This window comes from Phalacrocorax aristotelis, chromosome 2 (genome assembly GCF_949628215.1).
Source record: "Phalacrocorax aristotelis chromosome 2, bGulAri2.1, whole genome shotgun sequence".
Taxonomy (NCBI): domain Eukaryota; kingdom Metazoa; phylum Chordata; class Aves; order Suliformes; family Phalacrocoracidae; genus Phalacrocorax; species Phalacrocorax aristotelis.
This window is the reverse complement of record NC_134277.1, coordinates 72895855-72923015: the sequence shown is the minus strand read 5'-3', so window position 1 is coordinate 72923015 and position 27161 is coordinate 72895855. Positions and strand designations below refer to the sequence as shown.

Sequence of the window (27161 nt, the reverse complement as noted above, 5' to 3'; positions counted from 1 at the left end):
TGTATGGTGATCGGTACTTTTAAAGTGCTATTGTTAAATATATAAAATGAAAGAGACAGCAAGCGATTCAAAAGCGAGTTGAATATAAAAGCAAGAGAGATAAATGGACTTAGTCTTCCTAAATTCATGATGAAAAAGACAGACTGGCAGTACATTGTCTTCTGTCATTAAATAAAGAAAATTGTAATCTGTACCCTAATCCTCTTAAATTCATCACAGAACCACACAAAGACTGACACAATACACATTCCAAACACAGGAACAGATGCTGTTATTCTTTACTCCAATATTGAAAATGAAGAGCTTTGATTTGGTGATACTAATATAGAGGACTTCCATGTCTCTTTACACCACTACAATATGGAGGGCCACAGGCCACTAAATATTTTGTATTTCACCACAGAATAAGCAAATAATAGGTTCTCACACCAATGTTTCAATCATGACTTTTTCATTCTGTGTTCTCACTCTGTTCAGGCCTAAAAGCCCACTCCCCCCCGTAAAAGCATGGGTGTTGACTGTACAAACTCAATCTCATTCTTGTTACTTGCAAGCAATAATCCAAAAGAATAACACTGAGATTTCAGTAAAATTTTCAATTATTACAATAAATACAAAGTTCTGTGATGATCTAATCAATAACTTAAGAAAACCCCAACATTTTTATTTAAAAATGAAAAAGAGTGACAACATATCATATTCTAAACCTTCCACCTTTAAAATCACAATTTGGTCAACCAGTTGCTGATTAGGTTCCATTAAATGTTAATACGGTATTACATTTAAATTACCCCGCCTAGACAATTAACAAAGACAAAGAACCACTAATCTCAGATCAGCCACATGGCCAATATTATTAAAATGCCCAAATTAGTCTTCTACTGTGTCCCACTTGGAGTGCAGCTTCTCAGCAGTCTGCCAGGAGCTGCTGTCCTTCATTGCCTGATAATGCCATCTGACAATGGCCTACAACACCTTTTACGATGAACTCAAGTGCTCTCAAGAAAGGGCTCACAAAAATGTGCATTTCGAGCAATCTGCAAGCAGACAATATGCCTTCAGCTCCTTTGGTTTTAATAATGTTCCCTTTGGAAAGTGAATCAGTTGAAGACTGTTCTAATAAAATAAAGGTCATAGTCTTGACAAGGCATAAACCACTGTCTATACAGTCTGTGACAACGTCCTTGTTTTTCTTTCTTCCACACTTTTTTTCCAAAGACCATGCAGTGAAGGCAGTTTGATTTTATCCATATTCTTACTGTAAACATTAAGAAATATACCAAGGACAACCAGTAAGCCTGACCACACGTACCTAAAGGGGGAGGAAAGGAGGGGGGAAGAAGTTACCATTAGCACTTTATCTGTAGCAATTACATAGCAATATTTGTGAATTAAATAAAAATTAAGCCCCTACATTAAGGAGAGAAGATTTTAAGGACTACCGCCCTCCCCCCCCAAATTAGCAGACTCTGAGAAAGAATTTGTTTGAATCTCTATTATTACCCTTCCATCCTTCCTTTTCCCATCTTGGCTGGAGAGCTTATTAAAGTACATTTATAGTTAAAAGGATAACTAAAGGGTAGCCGTTCTTTCTCACATGAATAAAATGGTCCTGAGAAATTTTAGTACAGTTATGAGAGATATACTCTACTACAGGTCCAAAATGTGTTCTCACTCCATGCCTTATATCCATACTTCCCGTGTAAGCACATTTTTGTTTCAGCTCTCTGTTGTTTTAAGCCTCAAGATTTTTAGCTGGAGTAAATGCCATTTGGGTATAAGCTTTGTTGTTAAATCTCAAATAAATTTATACATAGCAATAAAAATGAATACTAATATGTTTCAAACTGGAAGCAATTAGGATCAACATAGCAACTTAGCTGCATTTTTCAATGTAAGCTCTCTTTGAAATTAAAAAAAGGGAAGAAACCCAAGCTCAAAAATCTTGCAATTTAATGTATCAAGACAATAGAAGCTTGCAGTTATTTAAAAGGGCTAGCTAAGAACTCAACCTGAGCTCATAAAAGGGGAAACAATACTGTAACGGAGAAAATGCCTTCCTTTAGCCAAATCTTCCTCCACAGAGAAGGTACCCAAACAATTTATTAAGTATCATAAGCACTAGATATTAAGTAAGATTTTTCTTCAAAAACAACCAAAAACTGCCAACATATGGAATAGCTTGTCTTCCAGACCTTTATAAAAATGGAAACTATTTTCTCTATAGCATGATTAGCATCAACAAGCCAGTCAATATTTACAGCAGATGGCCAACATTTGTAGAAGACATGAAATGAAAAGCATTAAAGCCTGAACATGATTAATTACTGTTGTTATATTTCCATGATCAAGAAGGTAATTTTTTATAAAATATATAAACCCCCTTTTAAAACCATAAATACTTACTGGAATGTGAATGGCTTTGCAAAGAACAAAAAAGAAAGCACAATGGTCATTGCTTTTCTTCCTGTTGTTACTGCAGAGGAAAACAAATATTTACTTCTTTAAGCATTCAGTTACAGCAAAGGAACATAATATAGTCTTCAATATTAGTAGATAACCTCATTACACGATTAAGTGTCTGGCTAAAACGATGATCATTCTTGGTGCAAACGCAGACTGCAGATGCCCCAGTCCACTGCAAAACAGTGCTAGAACCACATGCTGTCTGAAACAAGTACATTGTGTCAGGAGTACCAGCTCCAGTCACAGTGTCTGCAGCAAACTTCCAGAACAAGACTTGCTATTTAACAACTTCAAGCTAATCAGCTCACAATATCTGAAAGCAACAATCAATCTTGCAAGTAACTGATGGCATAAACTAATCTGTTACAGCAGAAAAAAGTTGTATCGCTATCTGGATACACCAAATCTCTTCCCATTTCTACCTCACGTTATTACAGTTCAGCGATGTTTTGGGGTTTATTTTTGAAGTGGAATAGCATTTAGAATCTTGTCATTCTTCTGAAGTTACCAAAAATTTACCTAACAGTGCAGAGAGATAGAATTTTAGTTAGAAACCTAAGTGACCAAAGATATCAGACTTCAACGATTATGCATTAGGAAATTTTCATCAAAACTACTGAGAGACCTTCTTCCACATGTAACCTTATCACTAGAAAGAATCAAGGTAGTAAGACGAGTTGAGAACACAATCCTGTTACCAAAATGGAAGTAAACTATCTGTTTGGGTTACTCTCAAATTAACTATAGCGCCAACAATTTGAATGATTTCAGTGCTATCTGCTATGAACAAGAATACAGCGCTGCTAGCAAACTGTGTACTGGGAAACCTGTATAGTTTACCACTGGAACAAAATCAATAAATAAGTAAAAGTTATAGAAAATGTTTTTAAAAAAAAAAGTAACAATGCAGCCAGGCATACAAGTTTAGCTGTGGAGGTTAAGGGTCTGAGAAGGTGTTATATGATAGTGCAGGCTTCTCACTTAAGACAGACCCCAGTACAATTATCTGCACCAGAAGGAAACTATGGTTTTCATTAACAGAAAATATTTTGCTTACCACAAAGTACTTTTCACCATACCATACTGGAATGCCTTACTTGTATAACTACACACACATTAGTCTTACCGTAACATATTGGCAAAAGGAACCAATGACTACTGATGTATTTTCACGCTGTTATGTCTAGTGAGGCAAGTTTCATTCTCCCCAACCCTCCCCCACAAACAAATATTTACTTGAACGCATGTTTTGTGGTGGAAGAAACGGCCTTCACCATTGCTTTTTCTGCCCCAGTCTCAACTTTTTGGTAACAATTTTCTTTACATTTTAAGAAATTTATGGTCATCAAATAAAATGATTTTCTATTACATGAAAAATTAAAGGAGAATGAAAAAGAAAATTGAGTTTTAATTAGAAAACAGTTTACAGATGAATAATTTAAAAAATGGTTAAATTACTTCAGTTTTTCTAATTACGATTATTTCTGTTCTTTCAAATCAGTTATTAATTAAAATATTTATGTAACCATTTCCTTCTAAATTAAGTGCCTTTTCTTCTTTTTCCCAATTAAGTCTGATAATTTCTCATTCTGCTAATAGAAATACAATTTTCATTAAACTCTTTCACCCCGCTCCCCCCAAGAAGGAGAGGGTGGATGGGGGTGGGAGGGACAGTAATGAATGTGGTATTCTTCCAAGGCACAATAAACATTTTCACATTGCTACAGGCAAGACAGAAAGGGCTCAAGTGTTAGGATTGTCAAGGTCAGGCATAGAAAACCTGGGAAGGGTTTGCTATGCCGCAGCATTTTTAAACATGTTTTAGCACAGTAAGACTTTTTTTTTTTTCTTCCCTCCAAGAAAAAGAGCTGTTTTAATACATGAGCCAACCCTCTCATCTGGGCCAGTTTCCAGTCAGGAGAGGTACTGAACTTGTTAAAAACAAACATCAGTGAGAGGCGCTGCAGAAGCAACAATTAACAGGAGAGCAAAGCATGCAATCCTCAGGTCAGAAACAACTGTCTGTATTTTCCTCTCCACTATTGCGAATGAAGTAGAGCATCACCTGACAGAAACCACCTTTAGGGCTAGAGGGAAGAGAGGAAAGTAGCTCCATGGCATCTTGCTACACTTTTTCCCCCTCCCAGGCCCCTGTGACTAATGTTTGTAGTTTTAAGAAAACGTAACCTGAGGAAAGAATGAGCTTGGTGTAACTGATCTTGATAGACTACTGTAATGACTATATAAATGATAGGAGAGTCTAGATAGGCAATGACTGATTTTCAAAAAAATACACTCAAGTCACATTTTGAGTTTGGAAGCAACAATTTTCTACAGACAAAGAATTTCATGTTCTATAGCAGTTGCACACAGTAAAGAGTAATAATTTTAGGGGCAGCCTGAAAACAGGTGTACAGGAAGATGCTGAAAAATGATCAAGTGTCAAACTTTTCCTTTAGTGTTGTTAGGTTCATAAAAAATGTTAACATTACAATTAACTGCTGTTAAAATAAACACCAGGGTCACTTGCTCTTATTCCGACAGTTGAGGACATTTGGATATGTAGACTCTTCAATCACTTGACTGTTTTACAAATTCGTAAGGACACACGTTAAAAGCATTCACCTGTCATACAGTTATGTCATTTGGCTGTAGCTAGCTTTGCCACACTCGGGTAACGCTGCATACTAAAATATGCCACGGCCTCACAAATAGATGCAAGCCACAATAAACTAGTACAAATAATTTCTGAGCCACAATTCGTTGCATCTGTCTTACCAGCGATTCCTTTGACTTAACAATTTTCTATACTGCTTCTGCCATTGACGATCTCAGGCAGACATAGTATCAATAAGGTGTCTGAACACACTTCCTTCTCTGCAGCCATACAGTTGTCCTTCCACACACAATACTTTTAATACTTTTCGTTGTTTCTAAGGCACACATCAGCCAATGCATCAGTAAAGACCAAGCATAACCAGATGACATTACTTTCCAGTGCATTGTGCTCAGTGGCTTCCTCATTCATAGAGAGCCAGACAATCTCAGCGGGATTTCAATCTCTCCACGTGATTTTTTTCAGATGACTGACTACTCAATGTGAAGAATACCCCATATGCAACTGGACATAAGAGTCAAGTCTGAATATCTATAAAGATTGAAAATCTATAATGGTTGTGACTGCTTCTTGCTTCACATCCTCCTTTTCCTTATCCATCACATACCCTGGAGCATGTCAGCACAGATAGGTCTGACTTGCATTTATTGCTAGGAAATTATTATATTATTAGGTGAGAACACCACATCAAAGAAACTTCTTATTTGTGCGTGAACTATCACAGGAGCAGACAAGATAGAATTTGGTGACTTTCTTAGCCTGGAGAGGATTCCAGTAACTTTTGACATACTTTAGGGACTTACATTGTTCCACATTCCCTTGTGGCTCGCATACACACCAGTTAGTGGCCCAAATCTTTTCAACTTATTACTGATCAGAGTTCTTTACATTTGTGTCTTCTGACATGGTTGATACAGTCATATGCTGTATTAAGCACTTAACAGAAAACATGACTGCTTCCACTTTTTGTGGGACAATTACATCAGAAGCCTAGAAGATCTGTAAGACTTGGCCATCTGTTTCTGTCATTAACAGTAGGCTTGTACCTGTCCTGTGAATACACAAGTTGCAATTTAGAGATAATCCAGCAGCTGTTATACAACCCATCAGCAGTTTTAGTTCAAATCCTGACTTCCAAAACTAATACACACCCTTTAGTCCCTTCAGTTTAATAAAAAGATCTGAGGAGACTATCACAGAAGTCAGAATTTGTTCCACTAGACTTTATTCTGAACTGAGTCTGTAGCAATTTAACATTGCTACAGCAGCATTGCACTGAGAGTGTATGGACATTCAGAAGCTTCAGGAGAGCTCCTCATAGTTTTTTTAGCATTACCTTTTGTTGGAAATCTCCAGAAATTCTGTGCTTAGAGCCTATGACACTACCTACTATGCCTTACTGGAACATCTTCACTTTTCTGTCTATGTTTCAAATAATACCTGTCTTTTCCTTACAGCTTGCTACACACTTCCACTGCAATCCCTCTGTTTGGAAGAGTGTTGTTTCTGCATTAACACATAGCACAGGCTATATGCACAAGGTTGCTCAACAGGCTCTTCAAAGTTGAAACTATGGCCCAGGAAGGACTAGGAAGCTCTGAAACACATACTACTAAAGCAGATCCGTGCTACACCAACCACAATCAGTCAGCACCAAGAACAGAAAAAAAGCCAGAGAGAGCAATTCTCGAAAGCTCTGTCCTAAGTAGTAGAAAAAGATTACTTCATGTTTTTATACCAAAAGCAGTAAAGATATCAGTTGTTCATACCTGTTACAGCCAGAAGGGCACCAAAGATTTTTATCAATGCTAGAACAAAGGATATGCCAAAATACCCCGTCAGGGAGAAAAGGAATGCGTAACCATAAGTCTGAACTGGATGCTGCAACAACAACAAAAAAAGCCCGTTAGGAAAAATGCAAAACAAACCCTGAAGTACTGCAAAATGACAAAAAAACTACAGACTTTAATCAATTGCTTAAGCAATAATAAGCTGTTCAACAATGCATTCATGCAAAGATCCTTATTTAATTTTAAATAATGGAAAAATAATAATGAAATTATAAGCTCATAAGTCTGGTCCTGTGATTTTATGTTTATTTAAAAAAAAAAACAAAACAAAACATTACCCTATCTGATACATCAAAGACTGTAACAACTTGCTTAATGTATGAATTATAAGAGTCAACCAGTTTACGTGATGAAAATAAAACTTCAGAAAAGTGGTGAGATTTTCTAAACCATACCAAGCAATGTTTTCCAATGAGGTTGTTCATAGAAAAAAGGAAATCTTTACACCTACCTTTGAGCAAAATGTTACTGCAGGGCTTAATCCACTAGTGCATGTTAATCCAAATAAAATATACACAAAACCTATTGAATAGGAATACAAAACCTAGAATAGTTTAAGAGAAAATAATTACCAGGTGATACTATACAAAAGGACAAAATTTAATGATTTCAAATGTTTGGCCCCATTAATACGTTCAACTTCTCAGAGTTGAATTTGCAGTGCTTGAAGATATTTTTACTAGGATTTCTATAATAGCTGATGTACAGTGAAAAGTGTTAGAGACTTTCTTCCTACCCACAATTACATAAAAAAGGTTTCGTAAGCCAGTCAGTTAATAATATCCTGAGGTCAATGTTGACTGTGGTAAATCCTTCAAATTCATGTTTTCTCATCCTAAATAAAACTTCACACAACTATATAATTAAATAGTTTGAATAATATGTTAAATATATTTCCTTTTCTGCTACTTATCCTGCACAGTAAAGATCTATATTACACTAAATGTACAAAGGGTAGCACATAATCACTCTGAACAGCCAGAAGAAGTGTCACATAATTTTTATCTGTGTCACTTTGGTTCACGTACACAACACATCTCCATTATGGTTATAGGATAAAAGATTTTCAATTATGACCAGCTCTGGCCTAGTTCAGGACTCAGAAAAGTGTATACTCAGCAAACAGTAAGCTCTTCATGTTGTCTGTGCTCTTACTTAACTCATAGCTTCATACAAAAGCGACAAAAGAATCTTAATCCTATCTTTTCCCACGTAGAGGCACAAACGGAAGTGGAACTGCCCACTCATACATCCTCCCGTGCAGTGGGAGGCATTCAGCTGTTTGGGCAATATTTAGTGGCCTCTTCTTGTGAAAAAGAGAGACAGTGAACAGAACTATTGGACACATTACCAGCTGGAACATGCTGATTTACTAGACTTTCAATACAGGCCTACTTCTCTTGACACAGGTTTCATCAATTGTTTACATTATACTATTCCAATTATTTGCAAAAATAAATCTATTAACAATTGATAACAATGCCATGAGACAACAGAACACTTATCACTGCTCTACAATAATGGAGGATGAATGTATATTTCAAGAGCAGAACTGCTTTCAACCTCTTAAAAAACAACGAGCTGATCTTCAGAGCTCTTGTTTTACAGCATTTATACACACAAAAGTTAGTCTCTGGTTCTTCATTTGCCTCTGCATCCAGCTTTTCTCCCAAAGACCTCACTTCTCACAACCAGGAATGAGCACCACATTGCTAGTTCCTTATCAGGCAGCGTGATACATCTCACTCCCTTAGAATCACAACAAGGCAAAATCAGGCGTAAGTTTCAGCTGCAAGACATCTTTTCTATTTTCCTAATTGCTTAATCCAGGATGAGTTCCAAATTCAGCAATGAAACAGAGATCCTATGGATGACAGATTCCTTTACTCTTCAATTTTATTTCCAGATCAGTGTCCATTAGACACGATCTTTGGTTCAGAAGACCTCTTAAATTTTCACCCACAGTCTCAGGTCTAGAAATTTCTGATTTTTTTAAATTCTGCTTGTACTTTTGCACTGAATTCTCCAAACAAAATCCCAGAGTGTAATCTCTAGGCCTCAAACAAACAAAACCCTTATAGCCTTAATCACTACAGTGAATCTCTACAAGTAGTGTGACTATACAATATGAAGACCAACATTTGTCAGGCTAACACAGAATAAAAAGCAAAGATCTGGAGATAAGCACCTCCGATGCTCCTGTTAACAACTGTCAGACGACTGTTGGCAAGATGCGAAAGAACACAGTTAGAGATGGTACTTTGTTTAGTATTTCAGAGATTACAGCTACAGAAGGCTGTGCTGTGCCAGGCGAGGTCCATTTAGCTAAGGTCTCTGACTCCAGCAGCAGTCAACAGTGAATGCTAAGAGAAAGTATAAAAAACACACACACACCCCCACACACACCCCAAACAAAGCAAAACAAAACCCACAAAAAACCCCACCAAACCAAACCAAGAATAAAGTGACACTTTTCAGGTATGTTCTTCTGCTTTCCAGAAAACTGAAGCTCAAACTTCTTGAGCCAACCTAAATCGCTTTCAGCCATACATGAAGCTTCCTTCTAACTAATTTTCTCTCCATTTGTGAAGCTATTCTCATAAAAGAGGAACTAGATTTTCTAGTTAAATGTCAAATACATGCCAAACTTGCAAATTAAATTTCAATAATTTTACTTGTGACATATTCAAAGAATGGCTGTTATAATAAAAGATTTTCTTGTATTTACTTGATTTTAGAGAAAAAGATGCCAGACTCAAACGCAAGTTTTGTTCAAAAAGAAAAGATAGTCCGCACAGACAGATAAGCGCATTCCAAATAAGTATATTAAAAATGCTGAGCAAGACTTTTTCAAAATCATGTATTTCACTGAATCAGGAATACACATGTCCACCCATTCTGAAAGTCAAGAGTTTTACTGATTTCAAAAGCTTAAAAAAAGGCTGCCTCTCAATTGCCAGCAGACTTTAGAATCGGAAGTCTAGCAAAGTAAGAGAAAAGCAACGTGTTCCATGCACCACATGCTTATCTATAGCAGAAGAACAGTATATATTTTCCAGAGATTAAGTGCATGATCATACAGAAAACACTCCATTGATTTCAGGCCTGCAGGGTAGACAAAGAAATTGTGGCTAGAAAGAAGTGATTTTGTAGCTGCAATATACATTTGAAGTTGCACACAGAAAGCAGCACCCCTGAAAGGTTAAAAAACAAAACAAACAAACAAAACACACCAAAAGCCCCCAAACAAACAGAAAACCCCAAGAACAATACACCAAAAGCCCTTCCTTACATATGCAAGAGAAAAGCAGATTAGGTTTCATGTTTTGTCATTGTATGCCTTGTCTGTGATAGAACGTGTTCTTTTAAAATTGCAAATCTGTTATTTACCATTTCTGAATTAGAACCATTGTGCAACTTCATAGCTTTTTCCTGTACATTTCCTATAACTGCATCTGCGCAGAGGGCAAGGGATATTAGGACCACACCTAATATAAGAAAAAAAAAAAAAAACCTGTTCAGAATATTTATCAGCAGAGTAGTGACGAAAACCACTCTGTACTTATCCTGAAAAAAAAAAAATCTTGAATAGAAAAAATAATAAACCCCCTCAATATCATATCCTAAATGTCAGCAAAACTACTTCATTATACTAGTATAATGCAGTGTCTACCCCCACTCCCTCCACCAGCAAAGCCCCGAGCACTGTGTGCCTCTAAGCTTGATAGTAACGTCTGGACATTGCTATAAAGAAGCTAGTTGTAGTTTTTGTGGTGACAAGAGTAAAAGAATGTCAATTGCATTTACTGAGGTGTTTTTAATGAAGATAAATAACCAGAGAATATACTCTTTTGAGTAGTTAATCCTAGATTATTTTTTCCTGACAAAGGCAAATAGAAATGTTAGATGTAATGATAAAACATGCAAGAAGATTCACAGTGGAAATCTTTCACTGTTAAAATATTAATTTTAAAAAACTATAGTTCAAGTACAAACCCCATGGTTTTAGGTTACCATATTCGTTCACAACCAAGTCACTACACAGTCAATAATGTAATCAGCTTTCCAATAACAAAAATTAATAACTTCTTATCCATGCCAGTCACAACTCATTTCCCAACCTCCAAACTTCGATTCTTTCATGACTGTAGCAACTGTTGTGTTTAACATTGCAAGAGTTAGAAATTAATGATGCACAAAGGTTGAAATACCACTTTTCCTAAGTATACAACATTACAGAAGATATCAGTCATCAAAATCCTATTTACTGTCTGCTCTAGTCTTGGTGCCTTAAAAACATCATAAATGTCAGGGAAGAATGCAAAGTGGAAGACTAGAAACAAGCAGTGTTACATACAAGCCATTCTTAACACTATGTTCTTACTATCAGAGGCCTCATTATACGCATTCTCATGGACCAAATGGAGCATAAGTTCCTGACAGAGAAAAAAAATCTCAGCACCTCGGATTTTCAGAATTGAAAGATTTAACATTTTTAAGACCAATGAAGTTTCAGGTGGCATCTCCTAGGCCAGATTCTGGATACATGGGAACTTCCAAACCAGCATTTTCAGTTGGGAACCATTTCCTTTCCCAGGCTAGACTTATGCAACTGAAGCAACAGAAAAAAACTCTGAATTTTTCAAAGTTATCAGGCATTGGAAAAGGTATGAGTTAATGGAAATTACATGATAACCTGAATAATACTGGTTATGCTAAAGACCACAGTATATAGATATTGATTCACAGAATTCCATGGATCCAGCTCTGGTCCAAAGGTATAACACCTCTAGCTCAGCAATAGCCTTGCTGCAGATCACTTCTGTAAAGTGACTAAGCATGTCTTCATCTGTGTTCTCTATCACGCTGGTTCCAGGAGTGGTTAATGGCCCAGGCACATCACTGGACAAATACATGGGTTCAGTACTGGACTGAGATGAAAAGGTTACCAGCGATCTGAAGTGCAAGTGCACATGGAAAGAAGAAATGTAGGGACAGGACACATGTTCATATTATGTACATGCACAGTTTGGATTATGAAGAGAAGAATTGCTGCTGAGCAGCAGTGGCAAAAGTATAAATGAGACCAGTAACGTTATAGAGTATGTAAAGCACAAACAAAAATGATTGGAAGAACTGGTCCTAAATTAGTTCTGAAAGAAATTAAACCTGGAGGCCTTGCACCAACAGACTTGACTGAAACACCACATTACACTGTATTTTACACTATTAATGTGATGCTTGAAGTCACTAAAATATTAACTGTGCTTATACATTTATAAGCTATTGGATAGTTACATAAGTTCCTCAACAATATATTCTCACACTTGCAATCGCCACCACTTAAATGTGTTAGACTAGTGAGCTGTTTGGAATTCACCTGCCCATTAAGACCTCTTTAATACTCCACATTTTAGAAGCCTGCCATACATAAGATTAGAAGACATGGTAGAGGTAGCTAACCAAGTAATATCATCCTAAAAACAGTGAAGCTAAAGACAAAACACCTCAGTCTGCAAAAGACTAAACTGCACAAACAGTCTAGGGTGGAGGAATTTTCATGCAATATATATTTTCACTGTGTCTTCACTGAAAATAGTTAATTTCCACTTACATCTGTAATGCCAGAACAGTAGAAGCTCCTACAGTACCAATGGTTCAAGACTGTCTCCTCCTGCACACCCTTCTCTTCTATAAGTCCTGTATCTATTACTCACAGCTATTTAGGATACCTACCACTATCTCTCCAATTCGATAATGCTAGGAGATGCTTTGAGCGATTAACACCAACTCCATCTTGAAAAGCATACCTCTCCCTTAGTTACAAATATATACCTGTTCTGGCAGTAGAGAGTTTCTGTCTTCTTGGCTGACCTCTTTCATGTGTAAACAAAATCTGTGTAAATTCCCTTTTTGGCCCAGCAATACTGAGATTAGATTTCAATGGCAGGGGAAAAAAAAAAAAACACAACCAAAAACCAACAAACCCAAAACCAAAAAAGGACTTGTAAAATTTTTCATCCAGATAATATTTTATATCTGCTCATGCTCCATTTTTTGTATTTGCATCAGACAACAAAGATTATCTGTTTTGTTTAACTTCACAGCATAGTTTTGCTCTCTTAGAACTGTGAAATGTAAACAGCTTTTTCTTAATAAGTTAGTAGAAGTTCTGTGAAACCATGCTAGAATCATACTAGTTTGTATGGAAAGAGTTCTAAATAAGTGTTCATAAATCACTGGAGCAAACTCAGCAATTTAGGGGGCAGTAAGTGGGCAGTAACATAAAACTGCAACTTTAGAAAACAGTAATTTAATTTGTTTATGTTTCTGAAAGTTTTAATATCCTTAAACACTTTGTTATTTCTTTGAAGATACTCTGCGAAGATAATTAAACTCTGCCTCTCCGCTTTCAGTTCTTATTCTGTGATTTACAGATACAACAAGAAAAGTGTAATTATTCAAAAGAATATGCCATTTTGCAGAGTGAGCAAAGTTTTTAATAATTCTTATCACTGGTTTCACAGTTGGGCAGCTAAGTATGTCTGCAATACCAAAAATCAGTACATTTCTTGAAGGAAGGGACCACCTACCTCCAAAATTCATCTGAGAAAAGGAAAAACTCCACATTTCCCATTATGAAAAGTTTCTTCTGGTTAAATTAAGTGACATGGGAATAAAGCAGAATAGACAAGAGGGAATAGAGAAACAGAGAAAGAACCTTCTCAGAAGGTGCGCAGGAGAATTTCCAGTCACCTTCCTAAGGGGAGATCCAGACTTTGGAATTGTAGTTCTGCATTCTATTTCACAGAACTAACTTCCTCCAAATGGTAGTGCTCTAAGCTTCAATATACGCAGACTTGTTTGGAGTGTCCAAAATAGATCAATAATGAAAGATAATCCTGTTTATTCTCTGAAGACCTTTGAAGTTTTTTATCTTGTGTTCTTTAGATCTTTGAGGGCATCAGGACTTTGCTACATTTGCTGCACTTGACCCTATCCCATTCAGCTGAAGAATTAACTTTCCAAATCTTTTCAGAATTAGGTCATAGCACATACTTAAAACAGTTCAAATTTTACAACAGGAATATATTAACATGTGAACGCACTTAGAAGCTATAGTCAGAAATAGCTGTAATAGTAACACACATCTATACATCGGAAACATTAGAATATGATTACATGCATACCAAAGACATACTGTACTCAAAGTATTTTTTTCAAGTAGCCACCCACTTACACCACACACAAATACATTAAATGCACAGCAGGTCATATAATTCACAGAGTTTTGTAATTTCTTCCCCTACCAGTAGCACTAAAATGACATTAAATGGTGTGAGAATTAATTTCTGAGCAAGGCAAAAGATACATACAGTTTAGACATCACAAATTGATCATCACTAACACTAGATGAGATAATATTTTGTGAAGACAAAAAGTCTTTTCCTTAAAACTGAGTATTTATTATTATTATTAGGAACAAAACTTCTAAATCACTGCCTCCACTACTAAGAAATAAAGGATTCAAACTGAACGTAACAGTTGTTGTAACTCATGTCAGAATTTGAAAAGAATACACCAGAAGTTGAGTATTCAAAAGCTTAAGGTTCAGTACTAATCCAAACACTGGCCAAGTAAATAACATGGATTTTATGACTAACCAGTTCTCCTTTATTATTTGAGAAAGGCATTCAACTACATTTTTAAAACCAAGTATGTTAAAATATTTTCCTTCTGACTTTACACAGTACAGAAGAGTTAGAACGTGGGCACTGCAACTACGAACTACTGCAAATCTGAGTGAGATCATCAATTAGTATGAAGCAAATGGTTCTGAAATGAAAAAAAGACTTAAAGAGGTTTAACTAGAAAAGACAACTAATCTTTTGAAGTTTTAAAATGGTCAAACTGAATTCTACCATATTTATTTTAACGTATTCTCTGGGAAGTATTTCTTGAGAACAAGCATGAGAGATTTCAACATGAAGAGTTCAATTTCCAGAAATTTTAAGAACCTGAAAACTAACACTTAGAATAAAAGCCTCTTCTGCCACAGATACAGTTCTGCTAGCGCAAAGCTACAATGAAACCTGCATTGTCCGTATGATACCTGAAGGCACTCCACCAAGAACTCTCAGAACTTCTGTGGAACGCTTACTGTAGGGGAAAAAAAAGGATTTTGTTAAACTCTAAAATATAATATATCTTTACCTGTCAAGTTGAAGTTTGGTGCAACTGTGCTGTCAGCTAAAGTAAACCATATTAATCCAAGACTCATACATAGGGCAGCAGACACGTCTGCAATATTATAACGCTTTCCTACAAAAGCAATACAAACAACATGAATGGACTGTTAATACTCTCAGAATTTCATGTTTATCCTGTTTAGCAGACTAGAAGGCAAAGAAAAAACTGTTCCAATGTCATTCTTTTACTTAAGCAGAAGACTTAATGCTCTGGCCTTTCATGACTACAACAGCAGCTCTAACAGGGAGGAGGATAACAACAGATACTACTGATTCTTGTGGTCAGTTCTAGTTTTACTCTTACTTACATAAAGCACGCTCTCAATGGCATAAAGCACATCCTCCCTGACAAAGCACCATCTCAGCAACTTCAGAACAGCTTAGATATCTTCTTAACATTTTCCCCTCATGCAAGAGATTTTGGCTGCCTTTACGGATTAGAGAGAAGTCATTCCCAAACACTAACAGATGATTTGGGTACTTTTAGAACCCTACATTGGCCGTTAGTTTGGGAGAGAGGGGATGTGGAAGGAGGTGGAGAAAGAAACAGAGTAGGGAAATGAAAATGCAGGAGTTTGTATATCTTGTTTAAAATAACACATTCCTTTCCCAGAAAGTTCTACTTTCAATATAAGCTTCCAAGGGAACTTTTTTAAACTGAAAATTTTAACTGATTTTTTTTAAAATAATAATTCTTTTTAAAAAAATATTTTTTAAGAGAATACAGTAGTACTACAACACAATATAAAGTTCCACAAAGCTTTAAGGAATGTCAGTCTCTCTGCATTAAAATGATACAAAATGATTCCTAATAAAAGGTAAATACTGTGCATATGTGTGCATACGTAAACTCCTCTGAAAGTTCAGCTTTCCATTTCAACTAGAAGGCCAGAATTAACTACAGAAGGAGAAATATCATTCTAGATTCTGTTCCATAGCACTTGCCCATGCAGAGCTTTACTGACTTAATGAATCCCCGCATATTGAACTTTTCTAATACACTGAAGTCTTTTAAATCCAGAAATAGTGAAGTATGTTTATTCACATAACTATACACTTTATCTGTTGCTCTCCAAATCCCTTTTTCTGTTCTTGGAGTAGGAACTAGGACTTTAGGACTCGCTAAAACCATGTAAAGTCAGGTGTATTTCTGATCAAACATTTAATGAAAATTTAGGAATTTTAATTAGGGATTTAGGAATGAAGCTTTTCAAACAACAAGAGTAGCTGGATTCATAAATCATAGCTGCACTTCTTTTTTTTCCATTTCAAGTTTTCCATTTGGTTTAGTAAACAAAGTTACATTACTTAAAAATTACAAAAGCCTGCATTGAAAAAAAGTTTTGCAAGTGTCCTTACAACCTCTTTTCCCCCACATTTTCTGTTTATCTGATTTTATTTGTACATTTTCTGAGAAGATGCTTCAGAAATTCATATTTTTCCTCCTACAGGAAAAATGCTCCCTGTCCCCCTCTATCCAAGAGCCTCAGTGGAATTTAGCAAAGTACAGGATTCAATATATGACTGCCTCCCAAAGAAACAACAACAACAACGAAATCACTTGATTGCAAGACTAAGACTTACCTTGTATAAAAACCCCTCCTATCATAACTGGAATCAGCTTACAGCACTTGAAGATGACTTGAGTAGGGTAATTCAGATATCCTAAAGAGGTATTTGACAAACCCATAGTTGCAACTGTTAAAAACGCTATTATCATGTAAGTTTTGCCAGGAATTCTACAAAACATAAACATACAAATCTTGGTATTACAGACTCATCTACAGGAGTTTTGGCTTGGAAAATTTAGATAAAGGAATATGTTTGTAATACAGCTGGACCATCCTTCCCACTGAATTTCATTCCGTAATAGAAGTTTTAAAATGCACACAAATGACTGATTTCAAATTTAATTTCTTTCAATTACTGCTCATAAACAGCATTCAAATAGAAGGCAATAAAAACTTCATGGCACATGAAGTACTCAAGCAGTAATTCTTTAACCTCCTTCTGAGAAGGTATATAATTTACAGAAGAATCAAGACAAAGACTTCAGATTATTTGTCAAAGGAAACAGAGAAGGCTGGTATACCAAGAGATCCTGAATCTTAGTCCTGTCATGGTCACTGTGCCCATTTCTTTGGTGAAGTTTTCACGCAAACATTGACATTTTTAGACTGAAGAAAGTTGAAAGAAGTACCATTGTTTTATAAAACTCAACAGAACTGAGAGAGAAGAGATTCAGATATCATGAACGGAGGGGCTCATTGAACATTTCAGATGTATTGTTTGCAGTCTGATGAACTTATAACCTGACAACAGATGATCCAACAGTAATCTTTAGCAATTGCTGTGCTCACTGTCATTTTTTACAGTTATTGTTGTGCATATGTTCAGCTATTTTTTATGCATACGCAGAGCCACATTAAGCAACATAAGGAGATGTCTTGCTGTAACCCTGTCTTATCCATAACTCATTATGTGATGTAGGCATACAAGAAAAATTTAAATTTTACAAAACAGAGAATTCTGCATCAAAATTAGGAAATAGATTTTTTTTTTTTTAACGTCTACAAGGAGATGCCTAGGTTACATGAAATGAAATGAAAATATATTCAGGATCTGCATTTCCAGCATAACTTACAGTGTCACGCTCTGTAAGCATTAGCAACTATTTAGTAATCAAAACCTAAATACTAGTTACAGAACACCCAAAAGGTAACTATGCAATATTATCTGATGCATCTCAGGAAGTCAGCTAACTTGAAATATAAGCTCTCTGTGTTTAAACTAAAAGGAATAATTGATCAAAGCTACATTGTTGGGCTGTAAAAGAATTCTGTTACCTAAAATCTGTATATGCAAAATCAGAGCCAAGGCTGACTACGGGTAAGGAAAACTAGTTATGCTTAACGAGGATATAATGCTTTAAAGCAATTTTAGAATCCAAGCACACCATGACAGCCGCTATCCAGGCTTCCAGAGGGCCTCAATGCACAGCTTGCAGAGGCTGTAGTTGGGCAGGAAGCCATAGAATGGCCACGCTGAGTCAGACCACTGTTCCATATTCCTAGGATTCAAGACAGCAAGAATCTCCTTGGTCAACTGCAGTGAAAACACAGAATAATTTTGTGGCAGGGTGTTATGAGTGCTATCTTAAATGAAAAATGCAAAACCTAAGCACATCCTTCGAACCAAACCTACACAGCCACATGGCAAACAGAGACCAGACCTCTGATGCTCTCTAAGATGCACAGCATGCTAGAGGAACCTCTTGGTGAGGAGGTGCCAAGGTCTGAGGAAAAGGTATTCAGTGAGAGATGGCTTCAAGTGCCGTGAAGTGCAGTTGGCCCTACTCTAGATGTGATAATCCCAAGCAACACATACATGAGTCAGTCTGTACCAGCTACCTTAAGGATAGAATACGCTCTCTAAGTGGGACAAAGTGACAGTAGAGTCAACAAGACTACTTACAGGCCTGAAATCTAAGCAGGTGCTTATAAAACATTTTCTAACATTGTCCAGTAAATTCACATTATTTTAACTACGGAACTGCCACCAATGCCTCACAGTATTCACATTCAGACAACAGAAATTTACCAAAAATATCAAATGCTTCAAAATTTGATGGACAGTTGGTAAAATGCTTGGAAAACACATACCTTCTCCTTTTGTCCTGAATCAATTGCAGTTCTATTAGTCCAAAAATTGAATAACATCCAAATTGCACTAAAGTGAGGTACCAACCAAAAGGTTTAAAACCTTCCACTGAAAATATCAATTCCTATAAAAAAAAAAGACAAAACAAAACAAAACCCACCAAGGTCACATATGTACACCAAAATATTAAAACAAAATCAACAGATTTTTTCATCATGTACATTCAAATCTAGCCTTTACAGCTGCTGGTTATTAACTAGAATTTACCTGCCATATGTAGCTTGCAAAGTATTGGAAAAGATGATTTAGGTTCTCCAAAATGCAATGAGAAAATTTACTGCTGGTGTAAATCCACAGAAATTAATGGATTGATTAATCAGGGGAATACATTTGATCCATTAATATTTATCTCAAATTATAGATGGCTTCCTGTCTCCTTTTCTATTGGTTTTCGGTTCATTTACTTCAGCAGACTGGTTTTATCCAGATTTTATAAATAGCCTACAATAAATTAAACACAAACTTTCTCCAACAGACATATTTTCTGGTAATTTTCATCTCTTAGGAATGCACACCTAATATTTTGAGTGCCTATATTAAATAGCACTTGTGAGCTTATAAATTTGCAGGCTGTAGAAACTTTTTAAACCAGAGCAATCTGTTATGGAAAAATACATGCAATGCATAAAGAATTATGTAGATGTGTCAGTTATACAAACAAAAGGCTACCTAATATTTTCCTTTTTGAGATTCTGCTTTCAATTACCCATAACTTTGCCTAACTCTTTGGAGGTAACTTTAAGAAATGTCTCAGCTGCTTTTTGAAAACTGTATTGGAAACATGGTGATTTTTAATTACAAACTTTTTTAATTACTCCAAAAGTAAAAAGGAACAGAAATGTAGCTGTTCAAGATAAAAGAAGAAACGTTAGCAGGGAGACAAATGTTTAACTAAAACAGCATAAACATTATGCTTTTGCTTAACAAACACCGCAGTACATGTTTCAGCTCTGTCCTGAATGGAGAGCAGAGAGAACAATAGACTGCTATTACTGTACAGCACTTGTGGAACTCGAGGAGATCTAAAGGTTTCAACACCAATGAAGACTTACCTGTCAGTCTGTACGGTTCTACAATTTGTTCGTTTTCGATGACTATGAAATCACATTTATAAAATACACATTCAAAACAATATTTAAAGGTATATCTTGTACACAGAAGTAAAAGATCAAGTTATGAAAGTCCTACTGAACCAAACCTTGTAGGCACATGAACTGTAATGGAGTCTTACAATTACTTACTGCTCTTGAATTCTGAAAGCTTCACTTTGGATTCAATATCTATTTTAAGTGTCTATACAAATTAAAATACATACTATATTGTTATACTATTGAAAAAGGGGTAGAAGGAATTGGCGTAAGATGTAAGTTCATAGCATTTACCTGTAAATATCCATAGATCAGATAAAACATAAAAACTCCAGAAACACAGATGAAAAATTGAGTAGGTTTGTTAAATTTGCTGAGATTCATGCCAAGGACTACAACATCATCTACTGATTTGATATGAGGAGACATAGTTTGAGATTTGGAAGGTACACTGATGGAGATGTGTTTTCTTGATGAAGTGAATTTCAGATCCATGACTCCTAGTTCGCTGCATTCGGTGTTATTGTTATGTTCTTTCTGCTCTTCTCTTTCTGTGTCTTCCCCGTGTGAAACCTGAAAGAAACACTGAAATCAGATAAGACATAACATGCAACCTTCCAACAATAACAGTAAACAAATGGGACATTTATATAGAAAATGTAAAGGTGTAAGAGTTTTCTTGGATTGTTTTTATTCAGAAATTATATTTATCTTTTCTGATGTCCAAAGTCAACATCAGTGAACACCAGAGGCCAACAACATCTTATGAAAGCGCTTTTGCTCCATGTGGGAAGTAGTATTCCTATACTCTACAAAACAAAGAAACCAACCCCAAAACATCAGCAATAGAAAACCAGCTTCAGTTTCACAATAGCTCAAACTAGCCCTTTTATGCCAGTACTCACAGGAGTGACTGCTTGGGAGAGAAGTGATCCCCGTGATCAGATCACAGTGAAAGAACTGGCATTGAAACACTGCGGTTCTGTCTACTTTACTTCATTTTCACAGTGAAATATACCAGACCAGTCCACTCCATGGGAAGCTTTGCTGAAAACTACAGATTTGAGGCTATGATTGGTTACAAGCATCGAACTAGAAGAAGTTATCCCCTCATTCGCACATTTATTCACTGTTTCTCACACACTTCTGAGGAAAAGAACATGAAGATGGAAACAAGAAGACTAAGAAGCCAGTCTCAGATATTAGATTGGTTATCTGATGAGGTCTATGGTATGCCAATCCCTTTAATATTAACCACGTGCAGTCATTTCCACATGTAATAGAAAACAAAATTGGACAACTGAGGCCTGGAGAAAGAATTTAGCAGCTTAATAGACTGACAGGCAAATAATTCTTTTCTTCAGCTCAGCAGAGAGTATGATGTTTGAGCCTTTTTTTTTCTTTTTTCTTTTCAGCCTCAAGATAAACACATCGGTCAGTCATCCCAAGATTTTTAAGTGTAGGTCAGCATCTAGCTCAGTGAGCAGTCAGTAATTAAATTCTGTTTGTCTTGACTATTTAGTGATTTGTTTTCCCCAGCTCAAAAATACTTCTCCTCATCACACGTGTGAAAAATGCTTTCCCCATTGTTTTTAAATGGAAAATGTGTTAATATATAAAAGCTAGACCGTACAATAAATGTAGCAAATGTATTCTGATTGGACATTGGTAATTTATTATACAATAGAAGAAATTATACATTTAGCTGAAAAATGAAGGAGTAGTATAAAACTTCTAATATGGTTAGGTTTTCTTTTTTAATACAACCTACTATCAGGCTGAAACATGATTCCTATTAAAGTTCTGAAAGGATAGCTTGGGAACTATAACAGGAGTTTAGGGACTATAATAATTATTTGTGTTTAACTTCAGAGCTGTTCAGTTGAAAACCAAAAGCAAGAGATAGAAAGTTAATCCCAAAATGAGGCGGCCATAAAAAATGGAAAAAGAAAGTTTAAGTAGACTCTTTTCAGTAAAAACAGAAAAGTACCAATGTCATGCAATGAGGCACCAGTGAAGCTTCATGTACAGAATCATACAGAATTCTGATCACCCTGAAAAACAGATTCAAAGAACAACTGCAAAAAAGGTTATAAAGATGGAGGAACAGATTGCCCACCTTTTGAAAAGAAATAAGATGAAAATATAACTTGTCCAGCCTAACAAAACCCTGATGAAAAGCAAACAGGCTTGCTTTCAATGAAACTATAGCAGGGATTACCACTAAGGGGGAAAAATATTTCTTAATTTAAGGACAGTAGCATAAGAGCAAATGGGCATGAAATGATCACGACAAATTTTACTAGAAACTACCTTTTCATCCCTAGACTATCTATATTCTAGAGCAGCCTAAAAACGAAAGAACAATTGAACTGTCTTTAAGATGAAGTTTATGAAAGCAATTATGTAGAGCTGTTAAGATTGGGCGTGATGATTAAGCAGTCCACTTTAGTCTTGTGTTTATAGCATTCCACCACTACAGAAAGCAGAGTAAAGGTGCCTGTAGAAGATACTCAGTGACACTTACCTAGTCACTAAACCAGTATGTGAATTACTACTCTCCCCAGAAGGATTACATGCAAAGTTAGGACTCCCAAATTCAATCCCACAGAGCAAAACGCTATGAAGGAAAGACAATGTATTTAGAAATTGATCCATTGCTGACATCTTAGCTGAACTTGTATTTTCACTGGTGCCTGTTCAGACCTTTCCTGTCCAATGTACACTTCCTCTTGAGAGGCACACAGCATTTGTTAATGTCACACTTTCTCAGTAGGAAGAAGAGCTGCAGAAGTAATCAGAGCCTCATTTTTCACCTAAGCTGAAACACAGAGAACAATGTAGGCCCTGCATTAGAGAAGCCACGTACTGTCGTGTGCTTCAAGAGTCCAAAAATTGAGTGAATTTTATAATGCATAGTTCTGTACCTACAGTTACCACTCTGGCACTATTTTAAATATTACTTGTGTAATCCCTGTGTTAGGATCAGCAAAAGTAGAAGTAGAGCGAAGAAGAAACAGTAACAAGTGCATTTATGTACTGGCTGGGATGGAGTTAATTTTCTTCATAACAGCTTGTATGGTGCTGTGTTTCACATTTGTGACCAAAAAGCATGCTGATAACACATCAATGTTTTAGCTGTTGCTAGGCAGAGCTTGCACAGCATCAAGGCTTTTTCTGTTTCTCCCTCTGCCCCATCCCAGTAACCAGACTGGGGTGTGTGCAGAGGTTGGGAGGGGGCACAACCTGATAGATGACCCCAACTAACCAGAGGTATTCCATACTATGAAGGGTCATGCTCAGCAATAAAAAGCAAGATGAGGGAATTTAGGGAGGTTAGCCATATTTTGCTCAGGAACTGGCTCGGCGTCAGTCTACCTGTGGAAGGAGCGATTGCCATTACACCACCTGTTGTTTTCTGTCTCTCTTTGTCCACTCTTCCTCTACTTCTTTAACAATTTTTATCTCAACCCAGGAGTTTTCTTGCTTTTCCTCTTCTCCCATCCCTCTGGGAGCAGGGAGAAAGTAAGCAAGTTGCTGTGTAGTGCTTAGCTGCCTACCAGCATTAACCCACACCACAATTAACACAATTGTTTCTAAATTTCAACTATTTATATTCAAAATATTTCCTCAGGAACACCATCAGTTTTTAAAATCTGACCATTTAATTTCTTGCAGATTACCAAGTCTACCACTAAAGTAGTAAGAAACAACACTGATAGCTCTAGTTATGGCCAGGCTGTCAATAAAATGATGCATGGTAACTGTTTTTTCTCCGTTATATTCTAAAGGAAACAAAAAATTACCACGTTCAAGAAACATTTCAAGGAACACTGTTTAACAACTGAAGAAACTGTAAATGTATGTGTCCACCTGAAACACTCTCCGCCAAGTAATTTCATTGCCAAATGTGACAAAGCTCTCCTGAAGTCCACTGTGACTTCTCAAATGTTATTTCTCTAAGTACCAAAAATGCTATTCATCCTCCTCTCACCAAAATCCCTCAAACAACTGATTCACCTTTTGAACAAGCACGCACCAAAAATTTGTTTTATGAAGAGCCAAGTGGCTTAAGAGCTGTCCCAATGTGTGTGAAATAGCATATTTCCCTTTGTTTCCTCCTGTGTGTAAAAATGTAAACAACACGTTCTTTAAATCAAAGACTTTTGGTTCTTTCCTCTTTGAAAAAGGGGTCCTATGCAAACCAAGATTTTAACCTAGCACACAGGTAAAGTAGAGTGATTATTACTTGAAAGAGAAACAAATGAACAAGTAACTAAGAAAAGCAAAATGTCTTTCGCCTCCAAAAAGTTAATGACTTGTACCAAGCATGGAAAAAACATTATGAAGGAACTGGGACTTCTTTTATTTAACCCTGAAGAACATCCATTAAAGACATCAGTTTGGCAGAAACTAACATCTCGGTACTCTCAGAAAAATCGCTCGCATGAGCCATGCAAGTTCCAAGCTGGCCCTGGCCAAGATCCATTTCCTTTGGAGCCAATTTCACAACTGCCTGGCGACGGGACAGCCGCTGGCAACGCGACAGGGATGCTCCGGGTTACAAAGGACGCAAACGTGCCTCCGTCGGTGGTACCCAGAGGCAGGAGAGGGAAGGGGGACGGGGACCAACACGATGCTCGAAGCTTGCTCCCTCCCTCCCCGCTCGCCTGCGCCCAGCCCTCCGCCAGCCGGGGCCGTGGGCCGGCCCAGGCCACACCCCGAGACCGGGACAGAGGTGGCTGTGCCCCCGCACCCGCCAACTGCCCCGGGCCGGGCCGGGCTGGGCTCTCCAGTCGCCACAGGCCGCCATTCCTCGCCGCTCCCATCGGGGAGCGGAATGTCTCCCTGCTCAGGGGTCCCGAGGGACACCGCCTCCGAGGGACAGCCGGAACCCTCCCGCCGGCCAGAGCCGACCGCCGCCTCCGTCTCCTCCTCCTCCTCCCCCCCCCGCTCCGGCCCCCCGCGCTCCTCACCGTCGCGTCCATGCCCCCCTGCCACGGAGTGACTCTCCCCAGGAAGCGAAACTCGCCTCCTCCCCCCGCCGCGGAGGGGCCCCGCCCCCGTACCTGTTCGGCGGGGAAGGAGGAGGCGCGGGGGAGGAGGGACACAGCCGCCGCCGCCAGCCCCCACTGCGCCCGTCCCGCTCCCCAGGACCGATCCCTCCGTCCGGCCTCCCGCGCCGCCGGAAGTGGCTGTGGGAATGCCAGGGGGTCGGCGCGAGCATCGAGCGCATCGAGACAGCGCCTACTCGCTCGGCGTTCTGCTACTCGGCCTGAGACGGGCGGGGTCACCCTCCAGCTCCCGCCTCACCCCCGCTGGGGGCGGGGCCTTTTATTAGGAACCGCCCATCTGGGGTGCTGAGGGAAAGGGGCGGGGTGAGGCTCGGCTCGCCCCTGGCTGTGGCTAGTGGCGGGTCCCCCGGGGCGGGTGGCGGCTCCGTTACGGCCTGTGTCCTGTCGGGATGCGGGTCTCCCGGTGTGGTGAAGCAGTGCTGAGCGGCCAGGAGCGAGGGTCTCGCCGGCCCGTTGCCCTGGCGAAGGGGGGGCTGGGTGGCGGCCGCCTGGGGAGGGCGGGAAGGTGGCGGGGGGGCGCCTCAGGGAGGGTCCCGCTGGGCCCCGGTGGTGGTTGGGTGAGGCGCTGCTGGAGCCTCGGCGCTCTGGAGAAGCCCCAGGAGGTGGGCGGCCGTGGCTCACGGCGCGGGGAAACTGAAATAGTTGTGGAATCCTTGACGACAAGATTTTTGTTGCGAGGTTTGTTCTCGTGTGAGTGGTAAATCACCCACGTGAGGTTGCCGCCTTCGTAAAAATTGCAAAAAAAATGCGCTTTTACTCTCCAGGGAGGCCTCCTTGAGGTATTTCCATGTGAGGCTGCAGGAAGAAAATAATAAAAATATTTAATAACGACAAGCGAAAAGGTAAATGAGAGCAATAACAGCAAAATGTGTAGAGACCATAACGGCCAAAAGAATTGGGTAAAAAGCTTAGAAGAAAGGTAGCTAAAGGCATTTATGGGAAATTACATGAATTAGATGAAAGTACATGAAATCTAGTTATTAATCATATCAGGCTATAAAATGGAAATGCTGTGTTTCTAGTAATAACGTGCAGAAGTATATAACATTACGCATATCTGGTGTCCTGTAGCATTTAGGAAATGCAAGCCTTTGCATTTAAGACGTTTGCAGCGTCTTAAAAGTTTTCCTTCACGTTTTCCAGTGCTAGTGCAGTAAATCAGTATGCATTATGGATAGTAGCTCCAAGTGCACCAGCTTTTACAATAATATTTTTAAGGCTATTTACTAAGTGACAAATGCCAAAACGAAAGTGTGTGCTTGAGGTTGACTTTAAAGCAAACAAACATTAAAAATGTTGATACCCCCCCAAAAAACATTTTGACAAAATCGGTGTTTCTGAAAAAGGGGTTTAGCTGAGCGAAATATTGCAGCCATCTTCTTGAGAGGTTCCAATGCTTCTTGGTTTAGGTTTCCTCCGTTTGGGTTGAGGGATTTTAGGTTTAGCGAACAAGTGTGCTTTTTTTGCAGTAGTAGGGATAGTGCTTTTCGCTGTCTCCATGATGAAAGAAACTACCCCCATAACTCATGTAAATAAATCCAAGCTTGCACACGGCAAGCTGGGATTTTCTAGCTTCCTATAAGTAAATTCTCTAGATACGTTGTCTGTAATGAACTTTATTTTACAGATACAAGTGGGGCGATTACTTGTCCACAAGGTTATTGTTTTTCCAGCTACTGCTAGCTGGGAAGTAGGTGTTAAGAGGGAGCGCAAAGCTCCCAACTTTGCTTAGTTTGAAGGCAAGCTAAGATATGTAGGAGGCAAGATTTGGAGCAGACTGTGCCTGAATGACTCAATGGAAGCAGGCAGGTAGGAGAGAAAATCAAACCATACCACTAAATGGGGTTGACTAAGTAACCTGTAACTGGAACGAGGAACCTGGGGGCGTGCGGCTCTGGACTAGGAAGAGGGTTGAGGAGAGACACGCTGGCAAATGTGATTCTGATATTCCCTTAATATTTGAGACTTTGCAGTCTTGCTGCTGTCGTATCGTAACATTTTTTTTATTCAGAAACATGGAAATTAGACCGCTTGATTTCACCTCCGAAGGTCTCCTGCCTATTTGTAAAGAACATGCATTTTGCCATTTGCAGTGC

The 27161-nt window shown here is 38.2% G+C and overlaps 1 protein-coding gene across 5 annotated transcripts; it reads right to left on the bottom strand.

The window, feature by feature from the left end:
* On the bottom strand, window positions 1-25270 carry SLC35B3 (solute carrier family 35 member B3). Of its 5 annotated transcripts, none has more exons than XM_075084069.1 (10): window positions 25060-25270; window positions 20285-20563; window positions 18845-18966; window positions 16767-16921; window positions 15148-15255; window positions 10324-10421; window positions 7385-7477; window positions 6853-6964; window positions 2407-2476; window positions 1-1312 (listed from the first exon to the last, which is right to left on the bottom strand). In XM_075084069.1, the coding sequence occupies exons 2-10, from the start codon at window positions 20483-20485 to the stop codon at window positions 1162-1164; spliced, it is 1110 nt and encodes a 369-aa protein (XP_074940170.1). In that variant the 5' UTR covers window positions 20486-20563; window positions 25060-25270; the 3' UTR covers window positions 1-1161. The 5 variants fall into 5 exon arrangements, with proteins under 5 accessions (XP_074940170.1, XP_074940173.1, XP_074940171.1 ...); XM_075084072.1 differs by having other exon boundaries at window positions 24967-25245; XM_075084070.1 differs by lacking the exon at window positions 25060-25270 and adding an exon at window positions 22518-22599.
* Window positions 25271-27161: the final 1891 nt, after the last annotated feature.

What these genes read in the sequence shown, in the direction of transcription:
- SLC35B3 (XM_075084072.1), bottom strand. An exon ending in ATGGTTCTAATTCAGAAATG is followed by an intron (nt 7,478 to 10,323) that starts GTAAATAACAGA and finishes AAACTATTCTAG; the next exon opens with GTTTTGTATTCCTATTCAAT. An exon ending in GCAAAGCCATTCACATTCCA is followed by an intron (nt 1,313 to 2,406) that starts GTAAGTATTTAT and finishes CTCCCCCTTTAG; the next exon opens with GTACGTGTGGTCAGGCTTAC.